The sequence below is a fragment of the Macrotis lagotis genome, chromosome 1 (assembly GCF_037893015.1).
Source record: "Macrotis lagotis isolate mMagLag1 chromosome 1, bilby.v1.9.chrom.fasta, whole genome shotgun sequence".
NCBI classification, from domain to species: Eukaryota; Metazoa; Chordata; class Mammalia; order Peramelemorphia; family Peramelidae; genus Macrotis; species Macrotis lagotis.
In genome coordinates, this window is record NC_133658.1 from 852,364,120 (window position 1) to 852,378,131 (window position 14,012).

At 37.7% G+C, this 14,012-nt stretch overlaps 1 protein-coding gene across 24 annotated transcripts in view; it reads left to right on the forward strand.

The window, feature by feature from the left end:
* MACF1 (microtubule actin crosslinking factor 1) overlaps positions 1–14,012 on the forward strand; it is a 392,086-nt gene that overhangs the window by 220,605 nt on the left and 157,469 nt on the right. For all 24 annotated transcript variants that reach the window (XM_074217596.1, XM_074217597.1, XM_074217598.1 and 21 more), the window contains 13 exons: positions 831–957; positions 1,195–1,378; positions 1,917–2,086; positions 3,479–3,657; positions 7,018–7,156; positions 7,429–7,622; positions 7,780–7,942; positions 8,131–8,214; positions 9,757–9,864; positions 10,653–10,751; positions 11,252–11,404; positions 11,846–11,934; positions 13,521–13,656. In XM_074217596.1, coding sequence (XP_074073697.1) covers positions 831–957; positions 1,195–1,378; positions 1,917–2,086; positions 3,479–3,657; positions 7,018–7,156; positions 7,429–7,622; positions 7,780–7,942; positions 8,131–8,214; positions 9,757–9,864; positions 10,653–10,751; positions 11,252–11,404; positions 11,846–11,934; positions 13,521–13,656 — 1,825 coding nt within the window. The remainder of the gene's footprint in view (positions 1–830; positions 958–1,194; positions 1,379–1,916; positions 2,087–3,478; positions 3,658–7,017; positions 7,157–7,428; positions 7,623–7,779; positions 7,943–8,130; positions 8,215–9,756; positions 9,865–10,652; positions 10,752–11,251; positions 11,405–11,845; positions 11,935–13,520; positions 13,657–14,012) is intronic.

The following is a 14,012-nucleotide window of genomic DNA, read 5'->3' on the forward strand; positions in this document are numbered from 1 at the left end:
ATAGCTAATATTTATATAGCACTTTAAGGTTTGCAAAATACTTTTAAATGTATTTTGATTTCTTTCAATGGGGTCCATTTTACATTTCTCATTTTGATCCTCACAACAAACTCCATTTTACAAATGGAGAAACTACACCTGGGATAAGCTAATGACTTTGCTTAGGATTGCACAGTTAGTAAGTGCCTGAGACAAGAGTTGAACTTTGTTCCTCCTGCCAGATCTAACATTCTCCACCCTACCATCTAACTTGCCTACAAAGACAAATAGTCATTCAAAACTGACACACACATTGTCCATGTTTGACTGCATAAGCAACACTTTGCACACAATTCCCCTCCTCTCTTCTTCCACTTCTAAATCCTAAACTCTTTCTGAAGTAGAGGCTCAGAGCCAGTAAAAAACTATTAGTAGGGGGGCGGCTAGTTGGCGCAGTAGATAGAGCAACTGCCCTGGAGTCAGGAGTACCTGAGTTTAAATCCAGACTCAGACACTTAATAATTACCTAGTTGTGTGGCCTTGGGCAAGTCACTTAATCTTATTGCCTTGCAAAATTAAAAAAAAAAAGACTATTAGTAGCACTCAATAGTAGCAGCTCATATATAATGAACAGCATAGGGACTAGAACAGAATTAGGAACTTCAGGTAAAGAAACACCTCCTATACAATACAGGCAGGTTTTCTTCTCTGAAACTGATTCTCCGAAGCACTTATTAGTGTTCAAAGAGGTTATGTAACTTGCCCAATGAACACTTTTAAAGTTTAACCTTGTAAACACACTGTAAGCGCTTTCTTGACTATATAGTAATGTGTCTTTGTGTTATTTCCAGAGTGGAGCAATCATATCAGAAGGTGATGACCCTTTGGCACCAGTTGCATGTGAATACCAAAAGTCTTATTTCTTGGCACTATCTGCGGAAAGACATTGATCTTGTGCAGAGCTGGAACCTGGAGAAGGTAGTTTGTTAGATACCTCTGTCCACATCCTTTTGGATTGGTTTTGTCAGGAGAATTTCCTTTCATTCCAATGGGAGGCCTATCTAGATTACTGGAAAATCAAGGGTCAGGGACATTCTTGTGCAAATTTAGTATTAGTAAATGGAAACACTAATTTACTTGATTAGAGAAAACATATGTTGATAAAATAACATGAATTTTACTATAATCTTTGAAATTATTTTTCATACTTCCTAGCTTCGATCCTTGGTGCCTGGTGAGTGCCATCAGGTCACGGAGAACCTCCAGATCCATTATGAAGATTTCCTACAAGATAGCAGGGATTCCTCACTCTTCTCAGTGGCTGATCGTCTCCGTCTTGAGGAGGAGGTGGATTCTTGTAAAGCACACTACCAGAAGCTGACTGAGTCTTTGGAGAATGGTGGGTATGGGAAGGATGATTTTAATAGAGTGAGTGCCTCACAGGATTTTCTAAACATAGTTCCTTTTTTTCTCATTGGAAAATAATATCTTTTTAACATTTAAGATACATATAGGTTGGAGAAAGTCATATAAACCTGAAATTTGCAAATCACATTTTAGAAGCACTCTTTTCAATAGTGCTCTGTAGTTAATGAAACATTTCCTTCCCCACAAATATACAGTTACGATAACAGGTCATATTTATTTATATATGGCAGTTTATAGTTTGCAAAAGGCTTTCCCACAACAACCCTGGAAGGGAAAGATAAATAATCATATCTCCATTTTACAGAGTTCAGTGTAGATAGAATTTTGGATTAGATTTGTCTTCTTTGTCCTCCACAGGAATCTTTCTTACTAGAAAAATGTTAGATTGAATCCTGAAACTCTTCTCCTCTGTTTCTTTAAAAACCTCTAATTCATGCTTGGGGGTATGTAGGCTTTGGTTTCTCTCTGGGGTGACCTCTGACATATTTCAATTTTTTTTTTCTCTGCAGAAGATAAGGATGAGAGGGCCACTAGGATGTACATCTCAGAGCTGACAAACATCCGACTTCGTCTGGAGGAGTGTGAGCAGAGGCTGATCAGACGCATGCAGTCTTCAATTGGTTCCAGGACTGATGAGGATGCTCGGCAAGATAATGCTTTACGAATAGCAGAGCAGGAGGTTAGCTCTGAGAGTGGTCTAGGAGCTGCTTATATTGGGCCTGTCACTAGATAAATGAATTAAAGTAGGGTGGAACCTAAGAAGGTAAAGGGCAGCTTTTTGGCTATCAGAGTACATGTCTTGAGGCATTTCCTAAGGCAACTCACATCTCCTGGGGCCAATCTTGCAAATGTCTAATTACTTATGATAAAGAGTTGACTTGTGCTATGGGAGTAATATAGAATGTTGACTATCTTTTTTTTTTTCTATGTGGTTCCCTCTCCCTTCAGGAAAAAGAAAATTTCTTGTAAATTATTTAAGGCTGGCCTATTTTGACTATTTATTTGCAGAACTATAACTAGATATTTTGGTGCCCTGGGCAAGCAGTACTAACTGGACTGGCAAATCAACCTTGTATTGATGAAATAGAAATACAAAAAGTAAAACAAATGCAGCAAAGGGAGAAGGAATTTTTTTATTTATAGTGGTTCCTAGCTAGATGTTATTAACAATACAAACTCATCTGATGACTTTTTATTTTAACTAATCATTTTTACTAACCAGAGCTGCTGAAGGAGTGCATGTTTTAAAATATAGTGCCCTAGGGTCCAACTTGGTAATAGTTCATTATTCTGCTTATTGGCAGCTACTCAAGCTATTTTGATTATTTTGACAGTATGGAGGGTACATAGGGTGTACCTTGGAAAGCCTTGGAGTCATGAAGATCTGTGGTCACCTTCCATCTCTGACACATTCTGACTTTGTGAACTTGGAAAAATCCCTTAAACTTTCACTGCCCCCCAGGGGCAGACAATAAATTATAGTGAATGGTATAGTAACTCCTCCTATTCACAACAAACCAATATAACATAATTTTCTTTGTTATGTTTAATTTCAGTCATGTAATTTTATAATGAATATAATTTATAATAAAGATAAAAGTAAATAAAGTTTACTGAGCACCAGCTAGCCAGAGGGATATTGTAGTCAGTAGTCAGTAAGAAGAACTTTCTATGTGCGGGGCACTGTGATAAACTCTGGGGATATAAATAAGGGGGGAAAAAAGAGTCCTCCCCTCAGAGATCTTACAGTCTAATGGAGGGGGACAGTACAGTTAAATATAGAAGTTCAAGGGTACATGATTTTTGAGGAGTTGAAACCAAGCAGAGCAGGTGATGTGATTTGAAAAGCTGGCTGCATAAGTATTAAAGAGGAACCAGTTTGCATGAGAATGAAATTTCAGGTGATAAGGCTATTCCAAGGGAAGTATGATGAGATACAATTTATCATGTACTTATTGTATCTTTTCTTAAAGAGAAATAAAAGATGAAGAATTAAATCTGTTAATCCCTACTTGTTGTTTTCTAGTATTTATTGGATCTTTTCTCCATTTTTGTCTCTGGTTTTTGATAGCATACCCAAGAAGATCTGCAGCAACTGAAGGCTGATTTTGACAACATTTCTACAAGATGTAAAACCTTCCTCCAGCAGACTCCTTCTGGGTCCAGTGTTCCAACCCTTCGCTCAGAGCTCAGCCTCTTGGTGGAAAAGATGACCCATGTATATGGCCTGTCCTCTGTCTACTTGGATAAGTGAGTGAGCTGGTACTTTGATTCTAAGGCAGCAATTTGAAGTGGGATCAGAAGTGGACTGCCCTGATGTAGTGTCCTGTTCTTGAATCATTCAGGAGAAATCCAAGGAGATTTGGAGGACTTTAAAGGTTTTTGGTGATCCTAGCTTCAGGTAGAAAAGAACTACCAGTAGCATGGAGTTCCTAGCATCCCAGAGAAAGGAAATCTATTACAAGTTGCCTGCTAAATTTGAGAGGTGTGAGAAAAAGCTCTTGAGGGTCATTTTATTGTTTCTTTAAAAGATTCAGTAAAATCACTGTATTATCTTCCCTTTCATTAAAAACAAAATAGAAGATGACAGAATTTTAAACACAGCATTAAGCTCCAAAAGGTTATTTCCATTTTGTTGATCCCTCAGCTCCTTGTGTAGAAGCACAATCGTTAAATTCATCAATAGTTTTCACTGAGCTTCTAGAATCAAATTCTTTTCTCTCATAAGTCTATAAATATTGGGTTTTCCACTAGAGATGCACTTTATAAAGCGCTCTCTCTACAACAGCCCGGTGAAATAAGGAAACAAATAATTTGTTATATTCCTCCCTGCCTTACAGATAAAGAAAGCAAGTTGAAGTGATCCTTAACCAAAGTCTTACAGCCTGCAGGTGCAAGGGAGAGGAACTATAGGCAAAGTTTTCTGACTTCAACATTCTTTCTAGTACATCATTTTGTGTCTCTTAAGTGGCACATGGAAAGGACTTAGTCATCACGGACCAGAGAGGTCTGGCTGATCAGTTTGAGACAGTCACCATTGTTGAGACTTGGAATTATGGTGTCCTTTTTCCCATTTTTCTTGGGATTGCTTCTCTAATCTGTCATGGGACTTCTGTATTATTCTTTTCTAGTGCTGGTTCAGCCGTAATGTCTATCCACTTGACATATTCAAAATCTTTGGTTTCTGACTTAGTTCTCTAGATGGTTTAGCATTTATTTTTTTAAATTATATATTAAAAAGCAATATTGAACATCAATATAATCAAACTTACTTTGCAACCATTTTCAAACAGGTGGAATTCATGACATAAAATGTCATTACCACTCATATTTTACTTCCTCTGAGCCTTCCTCAGTGTTTTTAGCCATTCCCTTCCATTTTTTCCTTTTATGTAGTTGAAGTTATTGTATGTTTTGATCACCTACTTCTGGGTAGGTTTTTATCTCTGTATTATTTCTTTTTATTTAGATATATTTTTTATTTATATCATTAAATATTTCCCATTTTAAAAAATTTTGAGTTCCAAATTCTCTTATCAGTCTCCCCTCCTTGTGAAGGCAGTTTTATATAAATTATATAATGTGAAGTCATACAAAGAATATTTCCATATTAACCATGCTCTGAATTATTTCCTTTTCATTAAATATTTTAAATTTTGCCAATTTAAACAATTGGTAAACCCATTCAATTTTTTTAACATTTATTTTTGCATTTTGAGTTCCAAATTCTTTTTCCTTTCCTTCCTTCCATCTTTATTCCCTGAGAAGGGAAGCAATTTGATAAAGACTATAAATGTATAGTCATACAATACATATTTATATATTGGCCATGTTCTGAATTATTTCTTTTGGGGGGGGGTTAAATGTCACACAAGGTCACACAGCTAGGTAATTATTAAGTGTCTGAGGCTGGATTTGAACTGACCTCCTCCTGACTCCAGGGCCAGTGCTGTATCCACTGCACCACCTAGCTGCCCCTTGAATTATTTCTTAAAAGCTTTTTTTTTAACTATTCCTTATAATGATAGTCATATTTAGATCATGGGATTAGAGCTAGAAGAGAGCTTACAAATCTAACCCCTATTTTATAAATCAGAATACTTGTGAATCTACTTGCCCAAGTCACATAGAAGTACCCAGGTCCTCTGATTCCAGATGCAAGGTCCTTTCCCCAGCACCACTTTAATGGGGACCTGTGAGTTCAACACTCTTATGTTTGATTCAATAATTTTATCAGTGACTTAGCTTAAGGCAAAGAAGGTATTATCTCATCCTCTGTTCAGTACGTAAACACCCCTATTCATTCTTTAGCCAGGGTAGTCAACTCCAAACTACATCTGAATATTTTTTCCTTGGTCCAGTTACATCTGTGTTGCTTGCATCCTACTTTCAGGGTCAGTTATGCCTCAGAAGTAGCATGCTATATGGTATTCTTTGCCCAGACAATGGGTGATGTGATCTGTTTTTGAGTGAATGTCTCTATCTTTACCTTGGTTCAGCTGATAACCAGATATAATTATCAGTCAAATCAAGATAATTTGTTTCCTAGGGCCACTCAGAGCTGTGACATGTGTGTTTAAAATGTGTGAAACTACACTGACTTTGTAGCAAGGTAAATCTTTTTTTAACAGGTAAGGCAGACAATCTTTATTAATGTTTAGCTACAGAAACAGTATCAAACAAATTTTTTTTTCAAAAAAATCAGTCAGCATCTATTAAATGCTTACTGTATGTACACTTTCCTGAGGGATGGTAACCCAGTGCTGGCAAACCTTTGAGCACATTCATTCTAATGGGGGAGACCACAAGCCACAGAAGGGCTAGCAAGGTGATTCTTATTCAGATACTGCTGTGAGGAGTTTCTTTCAGACTCAGTTCTCTGAGTAGTAGAACATTTAAGAGTTCAGTGGCCTCAGAGTTGTTACTGACTTTGGGACCATGGACAGCAGGTGACCCTTTCTGGGCCTCCTTGTCCTCAACTGTAAGGCATATATAAAACTAAGGTTGTTATCTCATAGTATTATTGTGGTTGTGGGCAAATTATTTTATATACTTTAAAATCACTATGTACATATGAATAGTTAAAGGCACTGGGCCTGTGTTCTCCTTGGTAGAGAAAATTCTTCAATGAGGAAATTCTCAAATTTTCTTCTTTGTCAGAGTCTCAGTTTCCTCAATCTGTAAAATAGATTGAACTAGAATATTTCTAAGATCTCTTCCAGTTCTTAAAAAATAGAAAATCCCATATTTTGTTTTATTATAGGATTAATAAAACACTGCAGTGAGTTACTAGGGGAAGTTGTAGAGTCCTTATTCTCAGAGGCTAGGGATTAAACATTTGTGATTTCACTGATTAGGGAACTCCTGGATGAGGAAACCCTTCTCCCAATATGGGTTTATACCTTCACCGTCACTTCTGGGCTCAGAGAGCTGCTGAGGGCACTGAGAAGTTCAGTGTATGTCTGAAGCAGGAAGGTCATCATCTTGACTCCAAATCCAACTGTCTCTCTGTTGTCTCCATAGATATATGACTTGTTATTATTCCTCTCTATGTTTAATGTGCATGCTCTTTACAACTAATTGTACTCTCTCCCCATTTATCCCGGTCAGACTAAAGACAGTTGATGTTATAGTCCGGAATATCCAAGAAGCTGAGCTCTTAGTCAAAGGATATGAAATCAAGTTGAGTCAGGAGGAAGCTGTGCCAGCAGATCTCTCAGCTCTGCAGTCCCACAGGGCTGCTTTAGAGGTTAGTCATGATGACTTTTCACCTTCTATATTCATGGCCTGGCTTCATTAACATTGTTGAACTTGGGACCAAAATGACAGTGATGGATCTTGGGTCTTAAATTTACAGGAACATCTTCATGGCTTAGCTTCTGAACTGTGAATTCAATCTGTGATCAGCTCTCAACCATATCTATGTATTTTCCATGATCCCATACAATCTATATTTTACCTCTTGGGAAGAACATTGAGACTGCCATGTCATGACTGACTATGGTTTTTTATTTTTTTTAGCAATGGCTCAAGGATGTAAAGGAAAAGAACTCGATTTTCTTGGTGCTGGATGAAGAAATTACCAAAGCCAAAATGGTGGCAGAGCAACTGTGCCGTCTGACACCTGAGCGCAGCTTGGACCTGGAACGGTGCCAAGAGAGAGGGGCCCAACTACAGGAACGCTGGCACAGAGTTGGTACCCAGATAGAGAGCCGGTGAGTAAAGAAGCTCCCCCTCTCTTACCCCAGAACTTAGAGAGTATGAATGAGATAACTAGTCCATTATCCTCACTCTTATATATGTGATTTATGTCCCTCTCTATGGATGGCACCCAAAAATATATGATGGTTACTGATTTCTTTTTGCATACAGACAGTCTGAACTAGAAAGCATCCAAGAAGTACTAGGAGATTACCGGGCCTGCCATGGAGCACTTATCCAGTGGATTGAGGAGACCACTGCTCAGCAGGAAGTGATGAAGCCAGGTCAGGCAGAAGATAGCCGTATACTATCAGAGCAGCTCAGCCAGCAGACAGTGAGTATATAGTACTTCTTTTTTTCAGATGAAATTGAGAAAATGTGCAGATAGAAAATGATTTTAATAATTTTTGGCATTCAGGTGATTTATTGCATTTTTTTCAGAATAGAGGAAAGATATATGGGGAAAGCTGTTGGGAACAACTTCTTTGTTGTACTTTGCTAAATTGTGAAATTTTGTCATAGGCTCTGGTGGCAGAAATTGAGAGGAATCAGGCAAAACTAGACCAGTGTCAGAAGTTTTCCCAGCAGTATTCTGCCAGTGTGAAGGTAACTACACATTCCCCATTATGAACTAAAAAGTGTAAGGTCTGTCATTGTTACCCATGGGTCCCACTCTTCAGCAAATTAAAAAAAGAAAGAATTCTTCTTGAGAGAGGTCCTATCTCCTTTTGATTTCATGGGATTTCTGTTTTTGGAAGGGTCCTCAAACATCATCTAATCTAACCCCTATCTGAAATAGGTAAATTTCTCTGCCGCATCCAAAAGAAATGATCTTACATAAGTATCTACTTGATAATCTTCAGTAATTGTGGACTCACTACTTATTAAAAGAGTCCATTTTTGGACAAATCTTTTTGGGGAAGTTCTGTCTTCTGGTGACTTTTCAAAATTTGGTTTTTAACTCTTGCTTTCTGAGAACGAGAACTTTAATAGTTCTTCCATATGTCAACCCATCATACTTGAAAGTTGTGATCATAAGATGGATGTAGCTTCTCTCAGCAGTTTAGAGAGCTAGGAAAACTCTGGGAGACCTGTTATAGACAAAGCTATCCTTATCCAGACCAAGAGAAATAAGACAAAACAAAATCTGAATGAACACTATGTTCACTTTTTAAAAATTTCTCTTATGTTTTTCCTTCCTGTCTCATGGTTTTTTTCTTTCTTTTCCCTTAGTCTTAATTTCTCAAAAAGGAAAAGACTAATCTGTAAACATGTTAAACATAAATGTATATGTATAATGTTCACCCAGCTGTTCGACACTGAGGGAAGGAAGGGTGAAAGGAAATTACATAACTTATAAATATGCATGCGCATGTGGGTGAATGTTAAAAAACTTTCAAAACATGTAATTGGAAAAATAAAATATCGATTTGGGGGAGAAAAAGAAAGTAGTGATCATATCTCATCACAACATTTCTCTTCAGTTATTTCATCTACTTGTCCTATCCTGTAGTTTATTTTTTTTAATATCTTAAATATTTTATTTATTTATTTTTCCAGTTACATGCAAACAGTTTTAATCAATCTTTTTTCTAAGGGTTTTGAATTAATAATTTTCTCTATCCCTCTCTTCCCTCCCACATCCCCTGATAGAAAGCAACTTAATATAAGTTTTACATGTACAAACATATATCCGTTTTAATCATGTTGTTAAAGGGGAATCAAAAAGGGAAGGAAAAAACCATAATACATAAAACAAATTTTAAAAAACTATCATTTGTTTAACTCCTCTCCATCCTCATTACCTTCCTTTGTACATATTCTGGTTCTTTAAGGCCTAGAACTAAGCACAGCACTCTGGCCAATATCTGACCAGGTCACAGGACATGGGATGGTATCCTTCAGGCAGATTTGCTATTTCTTCATATGACATCAAAGCGTGTTAGCTTTATTGGAATTGTTATCAATGCACTATGAGCTGATAGATTTGTCAGCTGTAATAGTGAACTTTTTCTTGATATCTTTAGATGACAGAAAAATTTTAAAAGGCCCCATTGGAGAAGTGCGTTCTTTAGTAGGAAGTTATTAAAGTGTTCAGTGCAAGGAATTAATCTCTATACTTTTTTTCCTTACCCTTCCTTCTTTTAGGACTATGAATTGCAACTGATGACATATCGAGCTTTTGTAGAATCTCAGCAGAAATCCCCTGGCAAGCGCCGGCGCATGCTTTCTTCATCTGATGCCATCACCCAGGAGGTAAGAAGCAATGGGCTGTAGTTTCTCTTTTCATCTCTCCACCCTCCATCTCTGAAGGTAGAAGCAATTATCTATCTGATGAGACAATTGGTTTTTATCTCTCCTTCACTGCTCACTGTAGGGCCTACCTATCCCCAAAACCTTTTCTGTTGAATATGAAAACTGACCCCTCACCAGTTTTGGAGCTCATTTGGGGGAGGTAGGGAGAGAAACATGACTTGAGTGTGACCTTTAAGGAGGACAGGAAGAGAATTATTCTGGTACCATCAGCAATCTTGCTGGTAGACGGGCAGACAGCATCCATAACCCAGAATTTGGGTAGGCTGTCCTCTAGTTTTCATGAGAGGTATTGGACTAAAATGATATCTGTCTGCCTCCCTTCAGTCATCTCTGATCTAGGGACCTGGGTCTGAGTGCCTTTTGAAAAGCTGTTTGCCTACGTTTTGTTAATGGGTAGTTTAGCTCGTGAGTTATAATTAAACAGCTTAATCTTTTCTCATAAAAAGCCATATGTAGAAGTAAACTCAATTATTCAAGTAAAACAGTAAACAGAAGGAAGTTAGAGAAATTATGCAGACTAGAATAGACCAAAGAAATACGTAGTGGTAAAGGAATTCTTTGGCTAGAAGTGAGATGAAAGGGAACCTCACCAAAGGGAACCTTCTACATTCTCAGCTGGTTGGAGATCATGCCCCACTCTTGGGAGGAAGCAGGAATATCCTTATTTGTTATAGGCATATTTTAAATTTTTGACCCAAGATCTTCATAAATTATTGTTTGAAATGTAGTTTATGGACTTGAGGACTCGGTACACAGCCCTGGTGACCTTGACAACACAGCATGTGAAATATATCAGTGATGCACTTCGACGGCTAGAAGAGGAGGAAGTAAGTATGACTTGACTTCCTTTTGCTTGAAAGGACAGTTAAAAGGGCATGTTGTTTCCCTGTAAAGACAGTGTATCAAGAGTCACAGTGTTTTGTTCCGGGACTGTCAGTGACCCTAGATGCTTCTTTTTTAATTTCTCCTTACCTCAGTTTCTCTGGTTGTATATTTGGTGTCAATGTGAAAATAAATACAATGTTGTTCTTATAGGACTTTTATCAAATCAACAAATAATTTATTGGTTGCTACTATGTGGAAGGCATTGTGCTTTTGAAAATGTACTATTCCAAATAAATTATTTTTGCCAACTTCTATCTTCTAAATCTTTTCCTGTTACTGTAAGCTTCCACTAAATAGTTTTTGAGTATTGATTAATTTGATTGAGGCATGGGGCTTCTCAACTAACCTTTCACCAGTTGAAATTAGCTTTACTCTTAAGTTGGGAATCAATAGAGTGTGATAATAGTAGTGTTATCAACTCTATTGCTGTTTTCCATTCTAGAAAGTGGTTGAAGAGGAAAAGCAGGAACACGTGGAGAAGGTGAAAGATCTTCTGGTTTGGGTGTCTGCCTTAGCAAGGAGCCCACAAGGAAAAGCCACCTCATCCCAGGGCAAAGAATTGATGGACATTGAAAAATCTATTTTAGAACAACAGGTCAGTGATTCTGCCATCTTCCTGCTCTAAAGTAACAGATTATGTATATTATGATAGGTCACAATTCACACATTACAGACTCAGAATCACAGCCTGTCAGTGTTGGAAATGATCTGAGAGATCATTTCATCAGACTTCCTTTTTTTTAACAGAGGAAGAAACTGAGGGTTGGTTATGAGGAGATTTGATTTGCCAGGGTCTAGCAAGTGACAGAGCCACACCCCAATTTTTTTACTCCAAGTCTAGCATTCTTTCTCTTATGTAATCCACCACCTGCCACCTATACCCAAAGGGACTTGGACATAGTATAATCACTAATCTATACCACCAGGCTAAGTATGGCTCTTTTTGTAGAGTCTCTGTATGTTTTAGGGTCATTTCAGTTCTTCCTAGATTCTTCAAGTCTTTGGAATCATGAGCCTTAATTTTCCTTTTATATAGGTTCTCACTGAGGAGCTGGCAACCAAAAAGGAACAAATCTCTGAGGCCATCAAAACTTCACAGATCTTCTTAGCCAAACATGGTCATAAGTAAGTATAAAGAATGAATGAAGCATGTATACGTTCTTATTGTGTATTAAGCATGAGCTAGGCACTATCCTAAGCATTAAGAATACAAATATGAAAGTGAGGCAAGAGCCTAACACTCAAATGGGAAAGACAATATCCATACAGGAAAATGGTGGCTTAGGAAGGGTCTGGGAAGTCACTGGAATGATGGTAGGTTTAGGGATTGGTATGTTTTTTCCAAAGGTAATGAGAATGTTGATTTCATTATTGTTCTCATAGAATCAGGTGGAAAGAGGTGGTGGTATTACTCTAGCATTTGATTAGATATAAATATTAATAAGGGAAGATTCCTCATAGCTCTTTTAGTAAGAGATTTAAAGTTATTCCCATTTTGCAGATGAGCACACTGAAAGTCAGAGATTAAGTGATCCACTTTTGGTCACACAGTAAGTTTCTGAGTACAGATTTAACCCTAGATTTTCTGATTCAAGTTACATGCTCTTTCTGCTGTTCCAGACAGAGCTAAGTATCGTAATAAGTACTCTTCAAATAACTATTTGCTAAGTTGAAATCTAGATATTCTTAAAGGGGGCTGAGGGTATATTTCAGGACACATGCATGAAAAAATGTTACTTTATTTTCACTAGCCTCTAATTGAAATTTAAGATTTCCTTCATTTATTTGAAATCATAATTCTGAGAAGTTTCTAGGCTTTACCAGATGACCCAAGTGTCATCTCCAAGCAAAAAAGGATAAAAACTCTGCTCTAGATGGAGAGTCATCTGTTAACCAAAATGTTCTATTGGAAATTTGATTCTACTTTAGTCTGGTTCTTGAAGTGAGGCCTTTACTCTGTAGTCCTTTTAAGGGAAAAGGAATAAGCATTTCTTAAGCAGCTACTTATTGTGTGTACTCTTTTGTTTTTTTATTTTTTTAACTCCATAGGGTTAAGTGACTTGCCCAAGGTCACACGGCTAGGTAATTATTAAGTGTCCAAGGGTGGATTTGAACTCAGGTTCTCCTGACCCCAGGGCCAATGCTCTATCCACTGTACCACCTAGCTGCCCCCAGGATATGTACTTTCATTATCCTCATATTACAGATGAAGGGGTTGAGGCAGAGAGCAGTGAACTGAATTGCCCTGGTCCACCTAACTAATATGTATTTGAGATTGAATTTTAACTCAGGTCTTTCTGACTCCAAACCTGGCTCTTGCTATCTCTGTTGCACTTGTTCTAATTCCTTAGACTGTTAAATTTCAAAAAAAACCACACAGTGGGCAGCTAGGTGGCGCAGTGAATAGAGTACTGGCCCTGGAGTCAGGAATACCTGAGTTCAAATGTGACCTCAGACATTTAATTACCTAGTTGTGTGACCTTGGGCAAGTCACTTAACCCCAGTGCCTTGCCAAAAAAAAGCTGAGACAGAAATGATTTGAGTAGCAATATTACAAAAACATAATTATGCATTCAGAGGACTGATTTGTGGCCAAAAGTTTCAGGCTATTTTCAACAAATTATCATCTTTCAGCAGAGTCTGAAGTTATTAAGAGCAGACTTGGGTTCTTCTGTAACTTCATCATAAGCCTCTCTTTGCTGTCATTCTAGATTGTCTGACCAGGAGAAAGAGCAGATATCTGAGCAACTGGAGGCCCTGAAGACAACTTACCAGGAGCTGTGTGATGGCTCAGCCCATCAGCTACAACAGCTTCAGGGTCAGCTGGCCCAGAAGACAGAACAAAAGGTACATGTGCTTTGCTATCCAGATACCAGGAGGTTACATCTTCATACAGTGGGCAAGAGACTTTGATGGTTTGAGCTCATATTCATCAACCTTTCATGACTAGTTTGCTGTTAATTTTTAACTTCACATTAGCAATCTAATGTCTTTCTTACATTTTTTTGGATGGGGGTTTGTGGGGTTCAGTAATGTGTTGGTCAGTCAAGAGAACCATTGCCCAGGGTCCATTTAAGTTCTTTCCTGTAGGTTATTTTGTAGTTGATTTTGATTATGCTCATCATTAATTTCCAAGGCCACATTGTGTCTTACATCACAGTGAATTAGAGAACCCCTAGGTTCTTCTTTTGGAGTATTTTCTT